Source organism: Antedon bifida, chromosome 5 (assembly GCF_963402885.1).
Source record: "Antedon bifida chromosome 5, ecAntBifi1.1, whole genome shotgun sequence".
Classification (NCBI taxonomy): Eukaryota; Metazoa; Echinodermata; class Crinoidea; order Comatulida; family Antedonidae; genus Antedon; species Antedon bifida.
This window is the reverse complement of record NC_136230.1, coordinates 9,846,446-9,870,940: the sequence shown is the minus strand read 5'-3', so window position 1 is coordinate 9,870,940 and position 24,495 is coordinate 9,846,446. Positions and strand designations below refer to the sequence as shown.

Below are 24,495 nucleotides of genomic sequence, written 5' to 3'. Positions count from 1 at the left end.
CTAACAAAACAATTTATGCATTTTATTTGCTGTTAATATATTTAACTATGGATTGGAGTGTTTTTTTTTTGCCTACCACTCGACCTAATTAACATTTTCAAAAATATTTCAAATTTCTAATTAATCACAATTCATACAATTAATGTTTTGTTTTCTTTATTAATCTTTAAAAAAATTTTGTTTGCTTTTTCTGCTTTTTTTTGTAAACTGCTATTGATCATTTTTATTTAAATTATTAAAATTAATTTGATTATTTTAAAATTTAAAATCATTAACAAATTTATTTGAAGAGAGGGTTTGCCATAACAATGTCTGCCAGCCCATCTCATTATAAAGGCCTAGCATCTCCATTGCATGCATACGTCATTTCTGTTGGTTAGTAACCATAATAGTTAACGCACTGTTACTGCATCGTTTTCCCGTTTTTTTTTCTCCTTCATTTCTCCGTGCTTGTGTATATCTCACCTTGCATGTGGGCTACGCATTTTATCACATGTCCGCCACCGCGTACGTGTCTTTCCTCGTTGACTGATGCTGTTACCATCATCATCGTGCTGTTGCTTCTTCACATTCTTCATCAATCTTAGCTCATCTGGTATTGGCATTCTCTCTGACAGATACCATTTCTGTGAGAAGTGCTTTGCTGACATCGCAACAGATCATGTGTCGTTAGGGGACGATCCAACGCAACTACAACAAACGTAAGTTTTTCTTCTTGTCTCCTGTCTATTTGTGAACTTTGACTTAAAGTATTAATAATAATAATATATTTATTTCCTCCAAAATACACAACATGACAAAATATATAGATATAAATGACATACAAGAGGAGGGCAGACAAACTGGAGTTCCCATAACCTAAAAGGTTTTTACTACCCTTTGATATGACATAAATTATAACTTTAACATTTAAATAAATGGGCAATTAGTTCTGAAAACGTCTATTGCATATACTTATTTTTACATACCTGTAAGCTCATGTATTGCCTTGTTGTCACGCCAGTATCGTACCACCATATATGTCAAAAAATAGAATGGTTGATGATTACCCATTAAAAAAAAAATCTCTGTATTATAGTACATGGATTTTCGCTGCTATAGCTTATTTCTTAAATAGGAATAAATAAAAATATGATTCTGTTTGAATTGTATCTGCTTATGAAAAATGTCACAACAATAATTAAGCATTTGAAATTACCCAAATAAAACTGGAATAACAATTGCACATGTCCACCAACGTGATGTGAGGCTATGTTCACAAACGAATGCTGAAGGCTAGCAGTATCCAGATAAAAAAGCCTGACACGATCTGAATTCATGCTGTTTGTTCCCGATCTCAGAGGTCATAATTGTAGGTTATATTAACGATTATTTCATGCCAGTTCTTGTTGGCTGAATAGTGCTCAGCTTATGAATCTGAAGACCTGTTCAAACCCAACGATGTCATTGGATTTTTGTGTAATCCGTTGACGTCAGACCAGTCAATATAAACAAATAATTTCCCTAGGGAATTATAACCTCTTTGATCCTTGACAGTAGCAACCTATAATAATCCCACCTACTCCCAATTTTGTATTCACAACAATTGAATAAAACTTCCCTCTATCTACACTATCAAACTTTGATGTGCCCATATATGGCAATGTCATATCACTACCATATTTGGACATGTTATCACTTTTTTTGTTAAACTAATTTGATCATGTAGACAGAGCTTTACAATTGTCCATTGTTGCAGTTCCTTTTGTCTACATGCCACATCTAACTTGAACATAGTATACTTTACTTGACAGCCCAGTTGCCTGATTGCAAGGATGTCAATAAATATTTAAATTTTTAACACTACTTGTTTTAGGAGCATAAAGAAGGACCAGTTTGTTAAAATGAAGAATGATGCCCTAGATCCTGAACCGTAAGTATACATGATGTTATTTATTCACGATTAAAAGATACAAAAGACAGGAAACGGAGAAAATGAATGCATTACAGATTATTTTATAAAAAATAGAAATAAGAAAAAATCACAGAAAACATATTGTCCTAAAAAAATAATTCTTTTGTTGAATATGCCATTTTAATAGTTATCCACTTTTACCACATATTGGATCGAAAAATCATGAAAAAAATAATTTAAAGCAAAAAATAGTCAAATTGGCTGCCAGCCAATGGGTTTTTGGTTGAATGTAACAGTTTATTTTGTCATTTTATAAGTGAAAACATTTTTTATTAAAATTGCAAAATAACCTATTCAAAGTCTGATTTTGTTAATTTTTATGTTCATGTTTTTGCGGGACAGGACATCTTTAATATAATGATAGATATTTCAGATTATAAATTTGCATTTTGAGGTTATGGAACCATTGTTGTAATTTAAAAATTAAAACAAATTCTTCATTGTTGTTGTTTGATTGTTAATTATTTGTCTGTTTTTCAATTTTAGATTTGTTGAATGTATGGAGTGTGGAAGGATGGTACATCAAATCTGTGTGCTGCACAATGACACAATCTGGCCTGAAGGGTAAGTAATTGATTTACACAACTTGTTAGAAAGGCACTTGCTAGAAAGTTGGCCACAAAATGGCGCCTGCCAGAAAGTTGGCCACAAAATGGCACCTGCTAGAAAGTTGGTCACAAAGTAGTACCTGCGAGAAAGTTAGTTACAAAATGGTACCTGCGTAAAAGTTGGCCACAAATGGCGCCTGCGAGAAAGTTAGTTACAAAATGGAACCTGCGTAAAAGTTGGCCACAAAATGGCACCTGCGTGAAAGTTGGTCAAAAATTTCACCTGCAAAGAAGTTGTCCCAAATGGCACCTGCAAGAAAGTTATTTACAAAATTGAACCTGCGTAAAAGTTGGCCACAAAATGGCGTCCTACAAGAAAGTTGGCCAAACATTCTATTTATATCAATATTATGTCATTTGATACTTATAATACTGAAAATATATATATTTTTTAATACTATTTACAGAAACTGTGGTTAATTTTGTAATTTTCCTTTATTAATAGTTTTGTGTGTGAAAACTGTAAAAAAGCAAAATCGGTCAAAAAGAAAGAACACAAGTTTGTTGCCAAAAGTAAGTCAATCGTTTTATTAAGAATTATATACTCAGAAAACAAATTTTATAAACAGTGTGTTAATACTTTATTTTTATATTTTGTCCTTGTTAGAAAAGGTAAAAATGTTAATTAATAGCTAGCTATGTTGTGGTTTTAGCTAAATTTCTAGAACCTGTAACAGACTTTTTGACATTGTTAAAACCTATGTCAAGGCACCCAACCAAATAACTGCTAATACACAAAAGATAGATCTAGAGCCTTCACAAATGTCTAGTAATATCTGTATATCAATGATTGTCTCCATCAATAGCTTAAAATAATTGTCAACAAACAAATTAACTGATTTGAATTTGTCATTGTTGATTTAACAAATTTCTTTCCATTTCTTCACAGAGTTGGCAACGACAAAATTAGGTTTACATCTTGAAACTAGGGTTAATAAATATCTACGGACACACTGTTCAGGAGCAGGTGAAGTTACTATCAGAGTATTGTCAAGCTCCGACAAGATGGTTGAAATTAAACCTGGAATGAAATCCAGGCAAGTATTACAAAGTAGTTTTAACTTTAAAATAATCTGTAAATGAGGTTGTATAGGAATTATCATAAAATGCGCTCCGAGATAAATGATCTGTATGGATCTATCAGATGTAGAACCGAGAGATATAAAAGATCCTTTGTTCCTTACTCGATCAGGTTGTATAATGATGAATAATCTTAAAGATGTATTGTCCCTTTGACTAATTCCAAAAAAATAAAAAATAACAGATTTCGAAAAAAGGTGGGTCATTTTGAAGTATCATAATAGTTATTAACTATCACCAAAAATTTGTCGAAAAAAAAATCATTTAACTGAAATACAGACGTTTTTTTGTTAAAAAAATAACTTTGACTTCCAGTCAAAGTTTTCTATCAAAACATATCCCATAATGAAACGCGCTTGTTTGGCTACTCTCTGTATGCATAATCATAAAACTTCCTCGCAATCTGTGTGAAAATACCTTCTCAACCGTGACGAGTTGTAAACAATCCTAATTAGCATATGCATAATGCGTACTCGTGGTTTGAAATCTTTGTTTACTTTCGCTCGTGACGATTTTCCAGACGAAATGTAGTCCAACTAATTTACCTGTTAATTACGTAAACTTGTTGCTTTTGGTTGAATTTTCGACTTAAAGTGAATAACTTTAATATTACTTTGATATGGCCAATTTAAATTTAGAATATTTTGACCTTCATTTTTTTGTGTTTAAAGGGACAATACATCTTTAATTGAAATCAATTAAACATAGTAAAGTCAGCATTTTTATTTTTTTTTAATTATTGGAACCAGTATAAAGTAATGTTTACAGTATTTTTTTATGTTCTTATATGTTGCTTTTAAAATTTTGTATCCCATGTGGTATTTCATGTCTGTTTTTAAATATTGATTGTTTTAAAATAATATATCTCAAGTATGTTTAAATATTTTTTATTTAAGAAATAATTTTATTAATATACGTTTTAGAATTTAATGTTGAAAATGTACTCATACTATTTCTATTTTAAATTGGCAAATAAAATTTAATTATATAATAATATGGTAATACAGTTAGTTATTTGATAGTTAATCCTCTGGGAAAGCAAATCTTAGGGTTATGATTGAATTAGTGGAGTCATTAGCCTGATGAAGTAATTGATGACAGGGCTTACATGGGCCAGGGTAACCCTCTACTCTTTTTGTAAGATGCACTCAGTCCTTTTGCTACCACCAGTACTATTATAGCCAATGAGTGCCTTGAACCTATTATAGTTATGATGATTTCATTGTTTCAATTATTTATTTTCCACATATTGAACAAAAAAGAACAGATATATATACTTTAGAAAAAAAAAAGACAATGTGTGAAAGGAGATCAAAATAAGTAAAAATTACTTTAAGCATTGGCCACCTAAGCAGTTGTCAACATGACAAGAAAACTAATAACTAATAATCCATATCTGTACTCAATTTAGCAAAACACAAAATGTTTTATTTATTTCTTTCTGTGATTTTCAACTCTCCCTAGTGGTTTACATCCTGACCTGGCCATGATTAAACTCATTCAGTTCCTTGTCTCATTCCAGATATGTCGCTACTAATCAATGTGTTGAATGATTGATTAATTGATATATGTTGTTATTTGCAGGTTTTGTGATACAGGAGAGTTTCCCACAGATTTCCCTTACCGTGCCAAAGCATTGTTTGCATTTGAAGAGATTGATGGTGTTGACGTGTGTTTCTTTGGAATGCACGTACAAGAATATGGTGCAGACTGTCCGCAACCGAACAGTCGGTATGTCTCATTGATATTCACTTTCAACTTTTAAACTTCAACTCAAACAATTTATTGCTAGATAAGTTTATTTTTATCCATCAACAATGTTAACAATTTTAACTTTTAATGTATAGATTTTATATACTTTGTTCTGAATATTTTATATGTCTCAATTTATTTGTTTTATCGAGGGCCCTTAATGATAATTTCTTTCATTGGGACTGGATAGGCCACTCTCATTAAATATGGCATTAATTAAATAAATACAATTTATTCACATTGAAATATATTTATAGTAGAATCCCTCCTTTGGGACACCCCTATTTAGAGGACATTTTTAGCATAGTCTATACTTGGGAACTTTTGTTTGCAAACTGTAAAAGAAAGTTTTCCCAAGACTGCTAGTGTAAAGACCAGTTGACAAACTTTGGCGAACTGCAGAAATCAAGTATGTAGATGTCTACACTTGCAAAATGCAAAAAAGAATTTGAAAAAATGTAGTGTAGGCTAGGCTTACATATATAATACAAGACAAACGGGCTAAAATTATTAATTAAAATTCCAATGTGTTATTCCAGTGCATGTGTGTGTATTGAATGTTTTTGTTGCATTTTATATTACCTACTTAGATAGTGTACATTTCTTAACCTATAATCATTGTTATTTTTTATGTTACAGGAGAGTTTATATTGCCTATTTAGATAGTGTACATTTCTTCCAACCTCGTGCTTATAGAACGGCAGTATATCATGAAATCCTTATAGGTTATCTGGAATATGTTAAGTGTATAGGGTAAGTAGAATTCAAAGCATTTAAATTAAACATATTAACATCACAATATGCCATAAAACACACATGTGTAACAATTTAATTGCAAAGAAAAAGGTTTATCGCAAATAGCGTTCGCGATACATGATGGGAAGGAATTGGGAACAGTGCAACCAGTATAATAACAACTTATTATACTGGTGGTGGTGCTGTTGCTCCAAATTCCTTCCCATCATGCATTGCGAACGTTATTTGCGATAAACATTCATTGGTAATTTTATGGTGTTTTTTTTTAAGTACATTTTTATAAATTTTATGTAATCCTAAATATAATTTTTTAACTCACCATAGTTAACCTAAGAGACAATTTTATCTTTTACAATATAAACTTAAAGCTCTGTCTACACTATTAAACTTTATGTGACAAAAAAATGTGATGTGCCCATATGGACATGACATCATATCACTACCATATTTGGGCACATTACACTTTTTTTGTCAAACTAGTTTGATAGTGTAGACAGAGCTTAACTCAAAAAGCGTAATCTTATTCATTGCTTAATTTTGTGTTATACATAACTATTGATTGATACTGATATGTTAGGTATGAATGGGCGCATATTTGGGCGTGCCCACCCAGTGAAGGGGATGATTACATCTTCCATTGCCATCCAACGGAACAGAAGATTCCAAAACCCAAGAGGCTGCAAGAATGGTACAAGAAAATGTTAGATAAAGCCATTCAAGACAAAGTGGTCATTGACTACAAGGTAATTTAAAAAGTTCTTATTTTAGAACTTCAATGAAACTGTAAATATAGGAGATTAGACTGGCAACCTAACAGGCTGAATTTTGTACTGGTGTGAACAACACAAACGAACAACTTTAACCCTCCAAAAGTGACGCTTATTATTTCACAATGACTTATAGCCTTTACTATTCCTGAAAGATGTAATGGGTTCTTTAAAGTGCACACAAGTTAAAAGTGTACATTAGAACTGAAGTGCTACCATAAGATTTTACCATACCTTTTTCTTTGTTGCATATAGGATATTTTAAAGTCTGCATTAGATGATGGATTGACACATGCCAACCAATTGCCATACTTTGAAGGAGATTTCTGGCCAAATGTCCTTGAAGAGAGCATCAAAGAGCTGGATCAAGAAGAGGAGGAGCGGCAGAAGGCAGCAGAGGCTGCAGCAGCTGCTAGTGCGGCTGTTGATGAGGTAAAAATGATCTTATATTCTCAAAATCTTGTAAAGGTCAAAGGTGTAGATATGGCTGCTGCAGATCAGCCGTTCAAAGCCATTAACCATTCAATATGGCAGCCAACAAGGTGGATTTTTGAAGCCCAACATTTTTGTGTTCTTAAGTTCCCTGCTATTTTATTACTGTTATTTAAATTTAATTGTTTAAATTATGTGTTTAAATTTGGTTCACTACTATAATTTAGAAATATATATTTGTAAGTTGTCATTATTGCAGAGTCAAACAGGGAACAAGAAGAACCAGAAGAATCAAAAGAACCAGAAGAAAGCCAAGAAGAACAAAAACAATCCGAGGACCAAGAACAACAAAAAGAGCAATTTTCCTAACCAGGGAAGTGACCTGTCTCAGAAACTCTTCACTACTATGGAAAAGCATAAAGAGGTGAGATTGAGTCTTAAGCCTGGTCTACACTATCAAACTAGTTTGACAAAAAAAGTGTGATGTGCTCAAATATGTCCATATGGGCACATCACATTTTTCACATAAACCTTGATAGTGTAGACAGAGTCAATCAATCAATATATTTATTCATCAAATACAATACACATCAATAAAAAAAACATTTCTGTACAAATATTTTGTTCCATAAAGTCCAGGATACAAGTGTGAGTTCTATATATTAAATTACAACTTGTAATTGATTATAGTATATTTATAAACACTTTGAAATCATTTAAAATAAAAAATAGGTTTGCCAAAATGAGTTGCCAAAACAAAATCAGTAATAAATACACATTTTGGATTCAATTCAAAATTACACTACTGCAGTGACTACTACTGTATACTGTTCACTTCCTCATAAACATCATTGAAACAAACTAAATTCATACATTGTTGCAGTAAAATAGTGTATTTACTGCAGTAGAATCATTTTGATATGGTCCCTAAATAAACCAAAAATCATGGGTAGTGTATTCTCAAAAGGGTATTGCAGTTGCATCAAACATCTGTTTTGGGCTTAAAATTAAATACAACGGCAGTCATTAAAGGAATTGCAGTAGAATAATTTTGATAATAAACCCAAAATCATGGATAGTGTATGCTCAAAAGGGTATTGCAGTCGCATCAATGTATTAAACATCTGTTTTTGGCTTTAAATTAAATACAACGGCAGTCATTAAAGGAACTGCAGTATAATAATTTTGTTGTTGCTATTTTAAGTCATATTGAACGAATAACAGAATTTTGTGAACACTACCATTTACAAAAATAAAGATATAATTTTTAAGTTTGTAACCTTGTTTCTTATGTATCTACGGATGTACATATTATCATCATTTCCTTTAATAACGTGTTTACGATAGTAAATTTGAAACGTTGCCAACGACTTCAGTTGGAAGTATGTGATGAACTTGCGGGTATGATGTTGTTTTTTATATGAGAGTTGAAGGGTAATTAACTAATAACCTATCAGAGCACTTGTTACTAACTCAATACATATGGTCTGGATATTTAAAACACAAACATTACCTTATAAATGTTTAATCTGCAGGTTTTCTTTGTGATTCGTCTCTGTGATAATCCCTGCCAGAACACTGAGCCTATACAAGATCCAGATAGCTATATCAGTTGTGATTTGATGGACGGACGTGATGCTTTCTTAACGTTAGCTAGGGAAAAGCACCTTGAATTCTCATCGTTACGGAGAGCTAAAAACTCAACAATGGTGATGCTTGTAGAGCTACACAATCAAGGACAAGAGAAGTTTGTATATACCTGTAATGATTGTAGAAATCATGTGGAAACAAGATATCATTGTCTGGTTTGTGATGTGAGTAGTAGTTTTGTTTTATGGAAACACCTTTTGAAACATATATATCCCCATGTTCATTTCACAGGAAAGTGTCCTGTCCCCTTAATAGAAATGTCCCTTTAATAGAAATTCCCTCTTAATAGAGATTTCCCCTGAATAGTGATGTCCCCTTAATAGAGATGTCGCCTGAATAGAGTATCCTTTTAATAGAGATGTCCCCTGAATTGGGGTGTCCCAGTAATAGAGATGTCTCCTGAATTGGGATGTCCCAGTAATAGAGATGTCCCCTATGTCCAAACAGAGGGGTTACTGTATGATATTTGTTACATTAGTAATATATTGTTATTAATATGTAGTACATATTACAGATGTTTTGTCATTGCATAGTAATGATAATCCAACCCAAATAGCTCCATCGTTATCGAAACTAAAGTTTATAATTTGACATAACAGAGTAAAAACATTAACAGATTGGTATATGTTTTCAAGTTTATGTATCACTATGTGATATTTCAATCCTGAATACAGAAGGACTCCATTGGCACATATGGCCATTACATATTCTCTCCATCTCTCCCGGTTTCTTCCCACTGTTTCTGCCTAAATCCATGATTCCCAACTTGTTTCCCTTTTTTCTTGTTTATCTCCACTTCACCTTGGGTCTAGTGCTCTTCTCTTTGCCTTTCCAATTGTCATGTCAGTTTGAAGTTTTTGGCAAGAAAATGTATTGATTGATGTTTTTTGAAAAGAATTTCTTTTATCAATATTGCCAGTAGTGAGTACTTTACTTAAAACACTATATTTCTTTTACAGGATTATGATCTGTGTGTACCTTGTTACCAAAGACTTGGACATGAACACAAAATGGAGAAATGGGGTCTTGAAATTGATGTGGATGGAGGAAAAGGTGGTATGCGAAACCCACAAGATGCACGAAAAGAGTCTATTCGTCGATGTATCCAATCATTGGTTCATGCTTGCCAATGTCGCGACGCTAATTGTCGCATGGCAAGTTGCCAGAAAATGAAGCGAGTTGTGCAACACACAAAAAGCTGCAAAAGGAAAACGAATGGAGGCTGTCCGATATGCAAACAGCTTATTGCGCTGTGTTGTTACCATGCAAAACATTGTTCTGAGCAGAAATGCCCAGTGCCATTCTGTGTGAATATTAAGCACAAATTACGGCAGCAACAGTTGCAACAGAGACTTGAGCAAGCGCAAATGTTGCGCCGTCGTATGGCTGCTATGCAGCAACAAACCGCCCCTGCTGGCGTGTCTAGCCAACCACAGGTTCCGAAACCATCGCCAGGTGGCATGCAATCCAGCCAAGAGGTGGCATCAAAACCAACGCCTGCAATTACTCACCAAGAACAGTCGCAACACTCAAGCATGACTCCGCAGCCTGGTATGAAACCCCAACTGGTTCCGCCAGTTGGGGCAATCAGGGCCGCTCACGAAGTGCAGGAAGCAGCAGCTAGAGGTTCTATGCGATTTCCCAACGCAATGAGGTCGACGGGGAAGCCGATGCAAAATCAACTTGGTGGTCACATGTCGCAGATGACTACTCCACAACAACAACCACCTCCTCAACAGCAGCAGCAGCAACAGCAACAACCAATGCAGTTTACCATGCAGCAACAGCTTGCAATGAAGAACCAAGCTGCACCGAATCCAATGATGCAAATGGACTGGCAACACATGCCTAATCCAAACATGGCTGGTATGCAGACCATGCAAGCTATTCAGAATTCACCAAATGTACGTCTAGGAGGTGCAATGCAGCCTAACATGCCAGGGGCTGGTATTCAGCAACGACCCGGTTTTTCACCGCAACTTTTGCAGCAACTTCTTCAAACTTTAAAATCACCTTCATCACCTCAACAACAAAAACAAGTGATGACCCTCCTGAAATCCAATCCATTGCTTATGGCAGCTTTTATAAAGAGGTCTCAGCAAAATCAACAACAGCAACAACAGCAGCAACAAAACATGCCACAGCAACAACCAGGTCAACAACAATTCCCACAACAACAAGTACAACAGCAACAAGTGCAACAGCAGCAGCAGCAACAGCAGCAGAGGCAACAACAGTGGTTGCAACAACAGCAGCAGCAGAGGTTGTTGCAGGCTAGGTTAACTCAACAGAACCAGATGCAGGCACAGCAGATGCAGCAGCCACAGATGCAACCGCAGATGCAACAAATGCAAGCACAACAGATGCAGGCTCAACAAAGCAATCAAATGAATCAATTTAACCAAGCACAGCTGCAGCAAAGACGCAACCGACAGCAGCAGCAACTGCTCATGTTGCAGCAACAGTTACAGCACCAACAGCAGCAGCAGCAGCAGCAACAAAGTAACAATGTTAACATGCAAGGTGCCAATAATCTTCATATCCAAATGATACAAAATCAGCAAATGCAAAATCAGACAAAGGGTATGGTGCCAAATCAACAACCAATGATAGGGGGTCGATCGCCCCAACAAGTTATGCAACAAGTCAGGTCGCCCCAAACAATGGCCACCGCAGCAAATTCACTGGGGCAGGTGCGGTCTCCGAATCCTCCACCTAGGCCGCAATCTCAACCGGTGCCTTCGCCAAGGACGCATTCTGCACAGCAATCTCCCCACCCCGCATCACAAACACATTCGCCACACCCTGGTGGTGTCGGCCCCGATGCCATGCAAACTGACCAGAGCATGATAGCACAAGCTGCGGGCTTGAATCAGTTACAAAGTCCTGCTGCAAACCCAACGTTAGGCCAACAAGGAGATCCAGATTTAGGGGCAATGTCAGCTCAGGACCAATTAACGCAACTGGTTGACCGGTTATAGAAGCGTAATATATTAAAAATGGACTTGTATTATTGTTAATATTGAACAGAGAGTTGAAAATAACTTTGTATTACTATCTGAAAAAACATCTCTTTTTCAGAACAAAAAAGTACAAAAAAAATTTTGAGAAGAGATTGTAAGTTTTATTATTGATATTTTATTTTATATTTCCATTGTCATTCCTTATGATGTATTGACAGACGTATGACAAGCTTTCAAAGAAATAAGGAATATTGTAATATTTTAACTTGTCTGAAAAAAATGGTATTGGAATTTTGTAGCTAAGGATACTTTTCAAAATAATATATCAGTTTGTATAGGTAGGTTAAATAAAATGACAGATACAGTGACATATGATGTTGAAAATGATTGTAGACTTATATAGACATTTTCACGATGCAAAGAGGTAATTTCTGTTGTGGGGATTATTTCTATCTTATATTTTGTTCTAAATGTTCTAGGATGTTAATACTGTGATCGCTGTAAAACAAGGGAGCTAATCTTAAATCAAATCCCCTGCAAAATAATCGTTGTAGTCATGTCATGTGCACTGTTTATTATGTTCTTTTGCTTTAGTAATTGTAGATGGGAAATCATGTCCAAATCAAATAGTAAATAAAATTATGATGTTTAAGGAAAATGTGAAAATTGATGTACAGAGCGAGGTACACAAATATGTGATATTTCCTACTTATTATTATATACTGTATCAATAAACTATCGATAGATACGTGAACTTTTTCCAATTTTAAATTCAATCTTAAGAAATGTATGTGTTTTACTATTTACTTGCTTTCTGCTCCAAGTATAAAGCATATTTTTCAACTCAACAACAAATGCTATGATTATGAATAAGTTATTTCTCCTATTCAATTCTCCCTGTGTAAAGAATACCTAGATGTACATTTTTTAATGAATTAAAACTTTGACAAATGAGTAATTTCTCCATCCATTTATCAAGTCTGTTTAAAACATATCGAGGAACTCTGAATATGAATTCAATTTTCATAAACATTTATTTCTGTATATATATAAATCCAAAGGCAAATTACTGAAAAAAATGACAATGCTGTGGGTATCAGTGGCTGGATCTCAATGGAGATACAAATAAAAAAGCGAAAAGCTAAATCAAAACGATAAAGTAAACAGCCAGAAAAGTTAGCAGAGCTTTCGGGCAACACTAGCCCTTCATCAGTGCAAGTGAGGGTATTTGGATAAAGTCATAGCATATATATATATATATAAAACCATTATTAACAAGTCAATATAAAATCCTCTAAACGTAGAGGCATTTTAAGAATTTCAACAATATATTGCAAAATAGTACTCCCGGAAATCACCTTCAACCGTGAAAGTACAGAGAGAGAGACATAGTTTATTAACTTAATTAATTGACTTAATTACCCATTAAGTCGACATTAATAAGTGACCAACTTATTTCCAGTTAAACTTATCACACCAGCTAACTGAATCCCATCTTTATTCGACTGTTACTTTATTAAAGACAATCTAGATTGCCTTGCTTTTATTTAGGACAACAGTTCTCTTTAATGCGAACGCATATTGCGGTTAAAGCTTGGTTCCCACTAGCACAAGGACATAATACAACATAAAGCTTTGTTCCCACTAGGATGCAACGCAAAGTGATCAATCTCAAGCACAGTTGTGTGTGATTGGTCAACTCGTGTGTGTTGCATCCTAGTGGGAACCAAGCTTTAGTGATTTGACCAGTCACAAGCGATAGATTATTCAAACAGCCGCTTGTCATTGGTCAACATGCTTGCGTTGTGTCTCCAGTGGCAACCAAGATTAACCGTGTAAGTACGAAGTTAGGCTTGGTTACCACTGCGACACAAGTGATTTGACCAATCACAGAGCGATGGATTATACTGTACACACTGTCACTTGTCATTGGTAAATTCGCTCCACTTGCTTTAGTTTCTAAGGATAATATTTTTACCCAGTGTTTTATACACTTCATGACAATCGCTAGGAACAGGAAGGAATCTCATCATTCATCAACACATACATATTTCTAAATTTTAGAGGCTGAGGGTAAGTTATTCCAAAAAGCATTAATATAAATTGTGGAGAGAGGAGAGAAGGTAAGTTCTGCCGTTCTTCATTTTCAAACATTGCGCAGTTTGCAATACCCTACAATGTTTTTGCTTTGGGTGCTGTCATCCTTTGTTGTGTTGCTACAGGGCTTTTTCCTAATGTTTGAAGATAGGAATTTCACATGGACTCATTCATGTAATTATAAATCGAAAGAATAAAATAGTTACCGGGATAACGATATAAAAAAGTCATGTGTTATTATAATGTTAAAATTTATAGTTTATAATAAATAGAAATGTAAAACCAGGAAGATTTCCCATTATTATATGGTATTCACTTTCACTCACTGAGAATTTTAAAAGTTGTTTTCGCCTAGTGTGAATTGCGAATATGGTCACTGGCTCCCTCTTCACCAATGACCCATGTGTTAATCATGCCAAAATAATCACTACATAACCATTGATGATGTTTTACTCTATTTTTCTCCTAAACATTCAAAAAACTTTATCTTTATTATTATTTTGGTATGTGTTTTCTGTAAAAAAAAAAATTTATATTCATTAAAAAAAAAAATTAATGTGGTGAATATAATAAAAGTTTTTTAAAAATACACAAACTGATCATCATATCCTCTTTATTTTATTCCAGTTATTTTACTTACAGTACCATGTCATGATTATATCATTTATTATTTAAAATTATTAATAAAAATATTTTTATTTTAATTTCCTACACAACATTATTATTATGAGAAAAACTCATTTTTTAACATTTTATTATACTTTTTACTCCATTTGTTTATGTATACTATTGTATATTGCCAATTGATGGTCCCTAGCATCCCTAGCATTTTAAAATATATGCATATATATTATTGAGGTATATTAGTTGATCTGTTTTGGATCATGATAAAACTAATGTAGTGAGAGGTCTAGGCTATGATGTGGCTAACCAAAGCCATGTCAATAATAAGCAATTGATTTCCTTTTGTAGGCCTAGATTACCCCTACATACTATCATAGATTGGACTGATTGCTGCCACCTTTATGGACATCATTCAACCATTTGATCAGTATCTCATTCACTTCTTTAGGTCTGTGAAAAAAACATAAACAATGTCATTTTTAGTAACTCTATCAACACTTTCAAAAACAACTATGACAAACATATACAAAACACTGAGAGAGACAACTCCTAGTTATAACATATTGCCTCCTTAAAATCACTGGTAAAATGTAGAACCATAATCTAATATAGTATCATTCATCTTTTTGTGCATATAGGGCCAGTCAATGAAATACATATTTTACAACTTTTTTCTTTGATATAGTGTTTTTAAATCTGCAACTCTATGATAAGGTTTACCTTATATAACTGTATATTCTTAATTCTTTTGTTATATTTATTAAGGACACTAGACCTAAATTTAACGTCACACACTACATTTTATGTAAAAATAAATACTATATGGACAATTAATTCAGCAACGAGACAGGCCTACAAAGCTAGGTTGGCCTATAGCTAGCATACAATTGTATGTTACCGCTCTTTACCAGCTAGGCCTACAAAGCTAGGCCCAGAGACGTCTACGAGAGAAGAATTCATTCATTCATAATGGTATATTTTTATTAAAATCATCTTCACAGAAAAACTGAATTGTGACAATTTTTTACAGAAGAACATTCAACGCAAGCTACTTGGGTAGTGCATTGTTTTTCTCTTTTTATCAACATTCACCTTAGAATGCAAATGTACAACAAGAAAATGTCAACAATTGCAGGTATAGTGTCTTCAACTATCAATTTGGTATGAGCAAGGAAAGCTTATTGTTTTTTTATTGGTGGTATACAGTATGTTTTTTTCAAATTTCAATATATTTATGGTAATTTCAAAACAATTTTTTGTACCTTTCAACTTGCGTCCAGTGTTGACATTCTTCAATATGACCTCGGGTCAAATTTGGAATCTGGAATAGAATAATACATTGAAAATATCAAAAGAAATCTGGGTTTACTTCAATTAATATGATTTATTTAAAAACAAATTCATATAAAAAATTAAAACAAAACTGTATGTAAAATAGCAAAGCAATACTCACCCATTTCTCCATATGGTTGCTAGATTCTGGGGTCAGCACTACATCTTTTCCCGCTGTGATCATTAAAGACGGTGCATATATCTATAGACAATAGTGTATTATCAGAATTCAAAAGGTTGAAACAAATAAATATTTTCAATAAATGAAATATAAATTACACAATACTGTACCTTTCGTCCAGCAGCTTTTTTGGTCCAATTCCAATTGGCTTCAACATTGCGATACCAATTTAAAGGTCCTCTATAAAATTAGAATATTGTGTTTGTATTCAAAATACTTTTTATCAGCGTTGTATATTTTGTTAGCTTATATTGAGGAAGGGTTAGTGTTACCTGATAGCTCTGCCATTTCTTTCTGGCTGTTTTATTGATTTACCTTTTAGCTTTTTGCTTTATCTCCATTGAGATCCAGCCACTGATACCCACAGCATTGTCATTGTTTTAGTAAGTTGCCTTTTGTTATATACTCATAGGCATATTTAGGAAACAATTTCTAATTAGTCCTACACACATTTTTAACGCATGACCTTTCTTTTGATAGAGAACATGCACTAAGCCCAGTGTATGTATTGGTAAGTATTTTTCTACACATTCAATGCTAGAGGTGTAAACATCAACACTCTTTTTCCTGCTCGGTCCAGAAATGGTGTTAATTATATTTTACCTAAAACCACTCTTTTTATATTGTTGGACATAATACTGTAAATCCTCTTCAGTGAGCATCACGCTTCTGGGCACATTTTCAGGAGAACCAACTAGAAAACCACCTGTATGTAAATGAACATCGGTGATTTAATGTGAAGTATACATAGCGCCATCAGTGTAATATACCATGTTTCCTTTGGTCTACATCCACAGTTCGAATCCCATCGCCACTCTTTGTGTGTTGGAATACATGTGTAAATAGCATACTGTCTTACGGATGAGACATTAAGCTGTTGGTCCTGTGTGCAACATGGGTCATGTGCATGTTAAGGAATGCAGGTACACCCCCTTGCAAAAGGGTAGGAGATCCCAGTCTACTGCCCAATTCACCACCAAAAAGACCCCACCGGAAACAAGTCTAAGGACTTAGTGGGCTATCCTTGTTGTGCAACACCAAAATGACTCATAGAGACCACCAAAATGCTGTGGAAAAAGTGGAATTACAAATGCGCAATTTCTGGCCAAAAAAACTACTGTTACAGATCAAGGGTAATGGTATGTAAAACCTTTACTTGCCTCGTTCACGAACATTACTTGTTGTTACCTTGATATTTGATGTTGACTTCAAACGGTCCTGTCGGCAACAAAAAAGATATCAAGTTTAAAAATAAAAAGGTGAGGTAACAAACTTATTTTGTAGTATTTAAATTCATATTTGTAAATTAATAATAAGAATATCAAATGACATAATTGTAATATGATAGTTACTTTAGGATCAGACGATCGGAACATAATCTTAAATGCCTGTTCCAAATCGGCTTCAAGTTCAGCTTCTGCAACTCCCTAGCAAAAATAACAGAATTGTGAATAATTAAAAAACAAATTTCTATAATCCATTGTTAACTTTGCATTTAAAGTACTTGGATTAAGCCCCAATCATAATACCAGTGATTTTGATTTTTATGGTCATATGGTTTGAACACTCCCTGGTTTGAACTACCTTTTATGGTATCAAATGAATATATATATTTTTAATTTGTGCATAAATTTAACTTTTATAAAGTTGCTAATTGCTAAACAAATCATTACAAATGTACTGTACAGTATTCCAGATAGGATTGAGCAGTTTTTTTGTAGGGTTTTAACCAACAAGAAAAGTTTGTAAGGACACCCTTGTTTTAAAATCCTTGACCCGTGATATCTGCTATGAAATTAATTGTTCCATAACTGGCATCTACGTTTACCTCTGGATTTAAAGTGTAAAGACGACCATGACATTACCCTGTTCTTGCAACAAGTTGTAACCAGGTTTGGTCTCCCGATTTATTACATGCATACATGTGAGAAATATCTGAAGAAAGCATAGTTGCGCGCTATTTGATTACTCTATGATTGGTCAGTTTAATAACAGGGCAATACATGCACGCGCAGTATAAACAACTATGGACATCTCTGAACAAAAAGCCTCTCATCAGTGTGTTTTTTCACATTTCACATTCCTTTGTGAAATCTTAGGAGAAAGTGTTATTTTTTGCAGGTGTGAAAAGGGTTTGAGAGTGGATTGAGAGTAGATAGGTAACTTACTGGTGTTTGAAAATACATCTGATAGTCAAACCGGCCTGGGTTTTCTTGCATTGTATGCCAAGGGTTTGACTTTGGATTTACAGGAAAGAACGGTGTGTTTAATCCAGCAACAGCTCTACAAATTAAACAAACATTTTAAACAAACATTATAGTTAACTAGCAATGTACAGCAATATACAAATAATAATAAATGTTTATGAGTGGAATGGTACAAATATTCCATGAGGTGAAAGATGAAAGGTTATATACAATATGTTCATCTTTCATTACATTCATTATTTGTTTTATAACACACCTAACTTTGAGAGGCCAATGCATAAACCATTCAAATAGTTTCCAATTTTAGAATAGAACAATAGATCGCGTGACACTACAGGTTTGCTTGACGTGATCAGTCAACACAGTTGACTTCTGTGTCACCTTTTAAGTTTACAGTAAAAATGTTGGGGAACTGTGTATGGAAAGTACATTACTGTGAATAAAAAGTATATTACTTTGTATGTATGTAATAAGGCAATACTATAATATGGCCAACCTTATTCTTTCTGGATACATCAAGGCTAAGTTCCAGACTACAGCACCACCCCAATCATGTCCCACTACAGTGGCTTGAGGGATGCCTAGCATGTCCATTAGCTCTACAACATCCTATAATACAATTAGGGTAGTTTACCAGTTGTTTATTATTAAATTGTGTATCATGCTCCAGTATACAACACATTAATGTTCATGGTGCTGGCCCTCAATAGGTCCAAAACAACCACATAGAGCATCTACCATTTAATCATTGACATTCCTTCTGTTTGAATATTGTGCTTGAGTTCACGATTAAGCAAATTTTTGGAAATTAGGTCCAGTACTTAATTTTTAGGTCTCACAAAATTTTGAATCTACCACTGGAGGTTCTAATATTAATATTCTTTTTTTAAAAAAGAGAGAAAGTGTTTGGCACACATGGCATAACATTATACTTTAGTTGGGAGAAAAATCACATTTTGAAAATTACAATGCAAAATAGGTTAAGAAACCTTGATTTGATTTGTACGTCACGGTCCTTCCAATTTTGGGCTTGTGATGCGACTTTGTTACAAAACTTACTTACTTTACAAATATTTTCTTGAGTGTATGCCTCTATTTCTGAAAAATAAAATTTACATTTATTTTTAAAATCTCAATAGGAAGCTAAGCCTAAATTAGCCAAAAATAAACTGAAACTTACCAGGGGGATTACTGCTGTCTCCATAGCCTCTCTGGTCCAAAGCTATCACACGGTATCCTGCATGGCCTAGGGCTGGTATCTAAGGTTAAACGAAATGACACATTTACTGTACTAGTAACTTTATTTAATTAACTCCCTGCCTCCTTCTTTAATGGAGAGTTTGATTTTCAAAGACTGACAACCAAACTTGTACGTCATGTTTATAGTACATTCTGCCCATGCAGGAATATTTGGATACATTTCCTCACTCCTCACCTCAATACAGGTTTGACAGACGATGACCAATGACACATTGATTGACCTGACCTACGTTGGTTCTCTGTCATCGCAAATCAAACTGCTCCCTAATGTCGAAGGCTATAGAGGCCATTAAAAAAAGTAGTACTTCAATTTTGGAAGCTGAGTAGACACAGCTCATTCAAAATGTTTACAAAAAACTGTACATGCAATAGTACAATTAAATATCCCTTTTTTTGTCCATTAGAACTAAATACTGATACGTAATTAATAGTAGGGATATACACTTTGGTGTAGGTGTGTTTTAAAATATTCCAATACATCGTTTTAATGTTTAATGCATTTATTCAATAATATAAGTACTTTTTACCTGGTATCGCCATGAATACCAGCTTTCTGGCCAGCCATGGCACAAGATCACTGGTGGGCCAGTTCCATAATCGACGTAATGAATGCGAATGCCTTTTTTCAGCTGAGCATTGCAGTGAACCACTTTATTTGGCTGTACAGCTATTGGCCTAGGCTCTATGAAAACCTAAAAAAAAGAGAGAAATTTGGATACAGTTTGTAGTAAGCATTTTTAATGTGATTCAGGCTGATGACAATAATGATGTTAAAGTAAAATGAATGTACATGTGTGGCATAGTACTGGCCTAATGGCTCAACAATTTGTTCGCTTTACCCTTTTATGTTAATACTTTTAATATTTAATTACTTTTAGATTTTTATAATTTGTTTTTATTGTAAATTTGAAACTGTACAACTTTATATACTAGTATTGAAAGTGTATATATCATAGAGAAAGAATAAATAAGTAAAACAAAGTGAGGCTTTTGCCCATATGATTGTTTCTTTGCTTTCAAGTACTGTGTCGGTGGGTCACATTTTGTGTGTACAGTTCTGTATACCATAAGAATAGGATAAAAAATGTATTTACACTGCAATAGAATGTTGTTGTCCTAAAAAAAACACCAACACTTTGACGAATGGCAGAATGAATATGTGAAAGTACAATCGAAACAAATTAATTTTACATTACTGCCCATTATGTGTCATATAACAGTCACAGAATTGTTTTTCTCCCTTCATTTCGACAGTATATACAAAAATATAAAAGAGAATATAAATATATATAAAAATATACAATGCCGAGGATAGACAAAAGCAATATTAAAACGGTAAGGTGTGCCTCGCCAATGCATGTTGAATTTTAATGATTATACTTAAATGAACTTTGATCTGTAACCTTTTTTACATACATCAACCCCAGTAGCTTCCTTTAACTCAGTTAAAGCTTTGTCCACATCACGCACCAGTATTGTGTGAAAACCAAGTTCTTTTGCTGGTTTCAAGTTTTGTCCAATATCATCAAGGAATACAGCCTAATCAATTAAAACATAATTTAAAATATTAAATTAAAATGTTATGGTTTTAGACTTGTAGATTAACCACAATGGCATCAAACATTTTTGCGCCAAAAAGAAAGTACTGCACAAAATTTTTACAAATTTACTAAATTCTAAATCTCGTACCTCGGAAGGTTTCACTTGCAACTTTTCACACGTAAGTTTGAAGATCTCTGGGTCTGGTTTGCGAAGACCAACTCTGCATGATTCAATTACTTCGTCAAACGAATTCCTTAGTGTCGTTGCCATAAACTGAGCATGATGGGAGTTTCTTGCCATATCATCGATAAAGTTATTTGTAAGAACACATGTCTTCAAACCTATTAATACATTAAGTTAAAAAATTGTTTGTTGAATATGCCATTTTAATGTAACATAAAAGTTATCCACTTTGACCAAAAATTGGATTAAAAAAAATGTATTTTAACTGAAAAAACTGTAATTTAAAGCAAAAAATGGTCAAATTCCTTTTTTTTTTTTTTTTTTGTGATTAACTTTATTAAAACTACAAAATAACATATTCAAAGTCTGATTTAATTAATCTTCATTTTTTATGTTTTTGGGGGACAATACATCTTTAATGCGAACAAAATGTTATTATTATTATTACCATACTGTAATTCATAATTCATTCATTTATTTTATTTCAGATGGTACATCCATAAATAGTAACATACTGTACAAAACAAAAAAAATCAACCAGAAATACCGTACAGTTGATTTTGCATTGTATTTTCCACCGTTTTAATTAGTAAAAAGTACATCATTTTCATTTTTATTATCCTGCATTTGTTTTGCAAATAGGTACTTATATACCAACAGACCGTGGCTATTGATTTTCAAGAAAATTGATGACTTGATAATCTCTTCAATATGGGCGACAATATTATTAAGGCATGTGCCATATGTCAGTATCTTTTTATATAAAACTTGGAGTATTTTATTTATTTGACATCTTTCAATCTGTCAATTATGAAAATAGTAATCTTTTTATTCCTTAAAACAAGACATTTTACATAATTGAAGAAAGTAATTGTTTTTTATAAAATAGATGGATGGTAACAAGATTGTTTGCACTGACAAGAAAAAAAATCAAATTGAGTCACAAATTTTAGCTTATATTGTATTTTATATTTTAATACTGTATATTTTAACACAATATTTGTAAAATTTTAATTTTTTTTTTAGATTATAACAGGACCAAAAATCAGAATCAGCTCCAAAGCTGGACAATTTTCCTCTTGTCTGTAGCTAAGTATTGATAATTGGAGGTGCGGATTTAGACCCTCACGCCGTTCACATGAACTAATTTTGCTAAAATCAAATAATTAATCAATACTGTACTACACTAGTGTAAAACCAATTTTATCATCAGTTGCACACTCACAAAGAAAAAGAAAAATAAATGGTTCCAATATTGAACAAAAATTGTGTGTTTCTATGGTTACCTGCTTGTTTTAAAGTTGCAACTGCCTTTAACATTGAGGGAACCGGTTTAGCACCCATCATCTCCCTCCACATTGATTCTGCTGAGAAACTTGATGGAATTGTGAGGCCTTCAGCCTTTGCTGCTTCTTGGCATTCATCCTCAAATTTCTTAAAAAACTTTTTGTAAAAAAGGAAGCAACATATAAAGTCACAGAAGTGACATACAAATGGTCACACATAGCCAGGGGGTTTGAAGGTTTTAACAAACTGAAAAACCAACAGAAAAAGGTAATGATAAATATGCTTAACTAGCCTAGTTTTATGATAATATTTTCATTTTTTGTGGAAAAAAAAACACCCTGTAAACATTCTGGCTACAGGCTTATTATTATTTATCTAATGTAAAGTTCTTTATATGTGTGCCAATAAGACAACAGAATTAAGGTGATAGGAGACAAGGCATTAGATACACAGTTGACCCCTGTGATCGAAACACGATCAACAGTTATATAGGTGTGCCATGGGGCTTTTGCTCGACTGTGGTTGTGGGGAACTTGCATACGTAAATTAGTTTATTATTTATACTGTAGCGTAGCACTATTTTCCTCAGAAGTTGGTACACTGGTACATTATATTATTGTTTAATTTTACTGTATCTTACTTGTGATGTTGATAATTCGCCTCTTTCCAGTCGGCAAAAAGAATTGTCAGGACGTCCTCGAATCATAACACTCTCCAAAAAGAATCTGAAAATTAAATTATGTCAGGCCGTTTTTAGCAGTAATGTAAATGCATTAGATATTTGAGCGGGAAAAATTGTGGTGCACCTGACAGAGAAAATTTTGAAGCTCTGATTGGTTGTGCATTTCTTATAATTGTAGTAAATGGACACATATGCTCATATTTTATTTATTTATTTTGTATTTTATGTCTTTAGCCAAGGATTATCATAATAAACTGACACTTTAAATTCGCATGAATAAATTTGGAGACCTAGTGGAAAATGGGGCTTAACCTGAAACTTTATTAAACCTTGATTTCACTAGTCTTCACACTACTATGAAGGATGAAGGCGAATACACAGCGATTTTCAAATTATAAATGCCTTCTAAACCAGGGTACTATTTTACAAAAATAGTGTCAGAACTTGAAGATCAGATGCCATTCATTTGACTAACATTTGGATGACCAGGCCATGGCTTGTATATATACTAGTATTGGTTTATTCGTTTATTCAATAATAGTCTCCACACATATATTAAAAATACATACATACATAATATTAATAATTATTATTAACAAGTTTGATTATAGTAATAAAAACATAGTATGTGTGGAAGGAAACCTATATAAGTTTAAAACTTTACGACAAGGCTCCCAGAAAAAAAAGTTAATTTGTGTTATGTAAAAATGTGACAACCATTCTGTTACCCTGGAAATCCTAGGCTTTCTGTATATCTTTTAAGACCAATTTGTGGCTGTTCTACTATCACACCTCCCATATCAAATACAACCGCTTTTTTGACATGACTTGACATCATTTTGGCTGCAGCAGAAAGCTTACAAGAAACAGGAAAAAAATCACAAGATTGACGATGCGTAATTGGAAACCTAAACCAACTTTTAACTACGATATTTGCTAGAGTTTTCCGATAAATTGGAACCATTGAAAATTATATAATAGATCTTCTGTGAAATTCCTTTTGCCCTATCAAGTCCCCGTCGTATGGCGTGATCCAGGGCCCGAAAAGACCAAAAGACTTTTTTGTTTGTTTACATGTCATGGATGACTGAGCAATTTTGCTATAGAGGGCGCTTGACCACGTGTGTAACATGCGATT

At 33.6% G+C, this 24,495-nt stretch overlaps 2 protein-coding genes across 3 annotated transcripts in view; one reads left to right on the top strand and one right to left on the bottom strand.

The window, feature by feature from the left end:
• LOC144842613 (histone lysine acetyltransferase CREBBP-like) overlaps nucleotides 1-12,916 on the top strand; it is a 30,080-nt gene extending 17,164 nt beyond the window's left edge. Inside the window, exons 16-27 of one of the 2 annotated variants that reach the window (XM_078699069.1) lie at nucleotides 618-701; nucleotides 1,856-1,912; nucleotides 2,441-2,518; nucleotides 3,008-3,075; nucleotides 3,452-3,599; nucleotides 5,227-5,373; nucleotides 6,034-6,147; nucleotides 6,728-6,893; nucleotides 7,173-7,349; nucleotides 7,609-7,773; nucleotides 8,885-9,163; nucleotides 9,959-12,916. In XM_078699069.1, the coding sequence (XP_078555195.1) occupies nucleotides 618-701; nucleotides 1,856-1,912; nucleotides 2,441-2,518; nucleotides 3,008-3,075; nucleotides 3,452-3,599; nucleotides 5,227-5,373; nucleotides 6,034-6,147; nucleotides 6,728-6,893; nucleotides 7,173-7,349; nucleotides 7,609-7,773; nucleotides 8,885-9,163; nucleotides 9,959-11,980 (3,505 nt within the window). In that variant the 3' untranslated portion in view covers nucleotides 11,981-12,916. Of the gene's footprint in view, nucleotides 1-587; nucleotides 702-1,855; nucleotides 1,913-2,440; nucleotides 2,519-3,007; nucleotides 3,076-3,451; nucleotides 3,600-5,226; nucleotides 5,374-6,033; nucleotides 6,148-6,727; nucleotides 6,894-7,172; nucleotides 7,350-7,608; nucleotides 7,774-8,884; nucleotides 9,164-9,958 lie in introns of both variants that reach the window. The other variant, XM_078699068.1, reaches the window with a different exon arrangement.
• Nucleotides 12,917-14,676: 1,760 nt separating this feature from the next.
• On the bottom strand, nucleotides 14,677-24,400 carry LOC144842653 (bifunctional epoxide hydrolase 2-like). Its single transcript, XM_078699150.1, has 17 exons — nucleotides 24,086-24,400; nucleotides 23,316-23,400; nucleotides 22,675-22,831; nucleotides 21,353-21,546; nucleotides 21,080-21,202; nucleotides 20,191-20,355; nucleotides 19,584-19,662; nucleotides 19,467-19,501; nucleotides 18,900-19,012; nucleotides 18,365-18,479; nucleotides 17,549-17,623; nucleotides 17,357-17,414; nucleotides 16,800-16,902; nucleotides 16,307-16,376; nucleotides 16,137-16,217; nucleotides 15,946-16,004; nucleotides 14,677-15,133 (listed from the first exon to the last, which is right to left on the bottom strand). The coding sequence occupies exons 1-17, from the start codon at nucleotides 24,319-24,321 to the stop codon at nucleotides 15,055-15,057; spliced, it is 1,827 nt and encodes a 608-aa protein (XP_078555276.1). The 5' UTR covers nucleotides 24,322-24,400; the 3' UTR covers nucleotides 14,677-15,054.
• Between the last annotated feature and the right edge of the window lie 95 nt (nucleotides 24,401-24,495).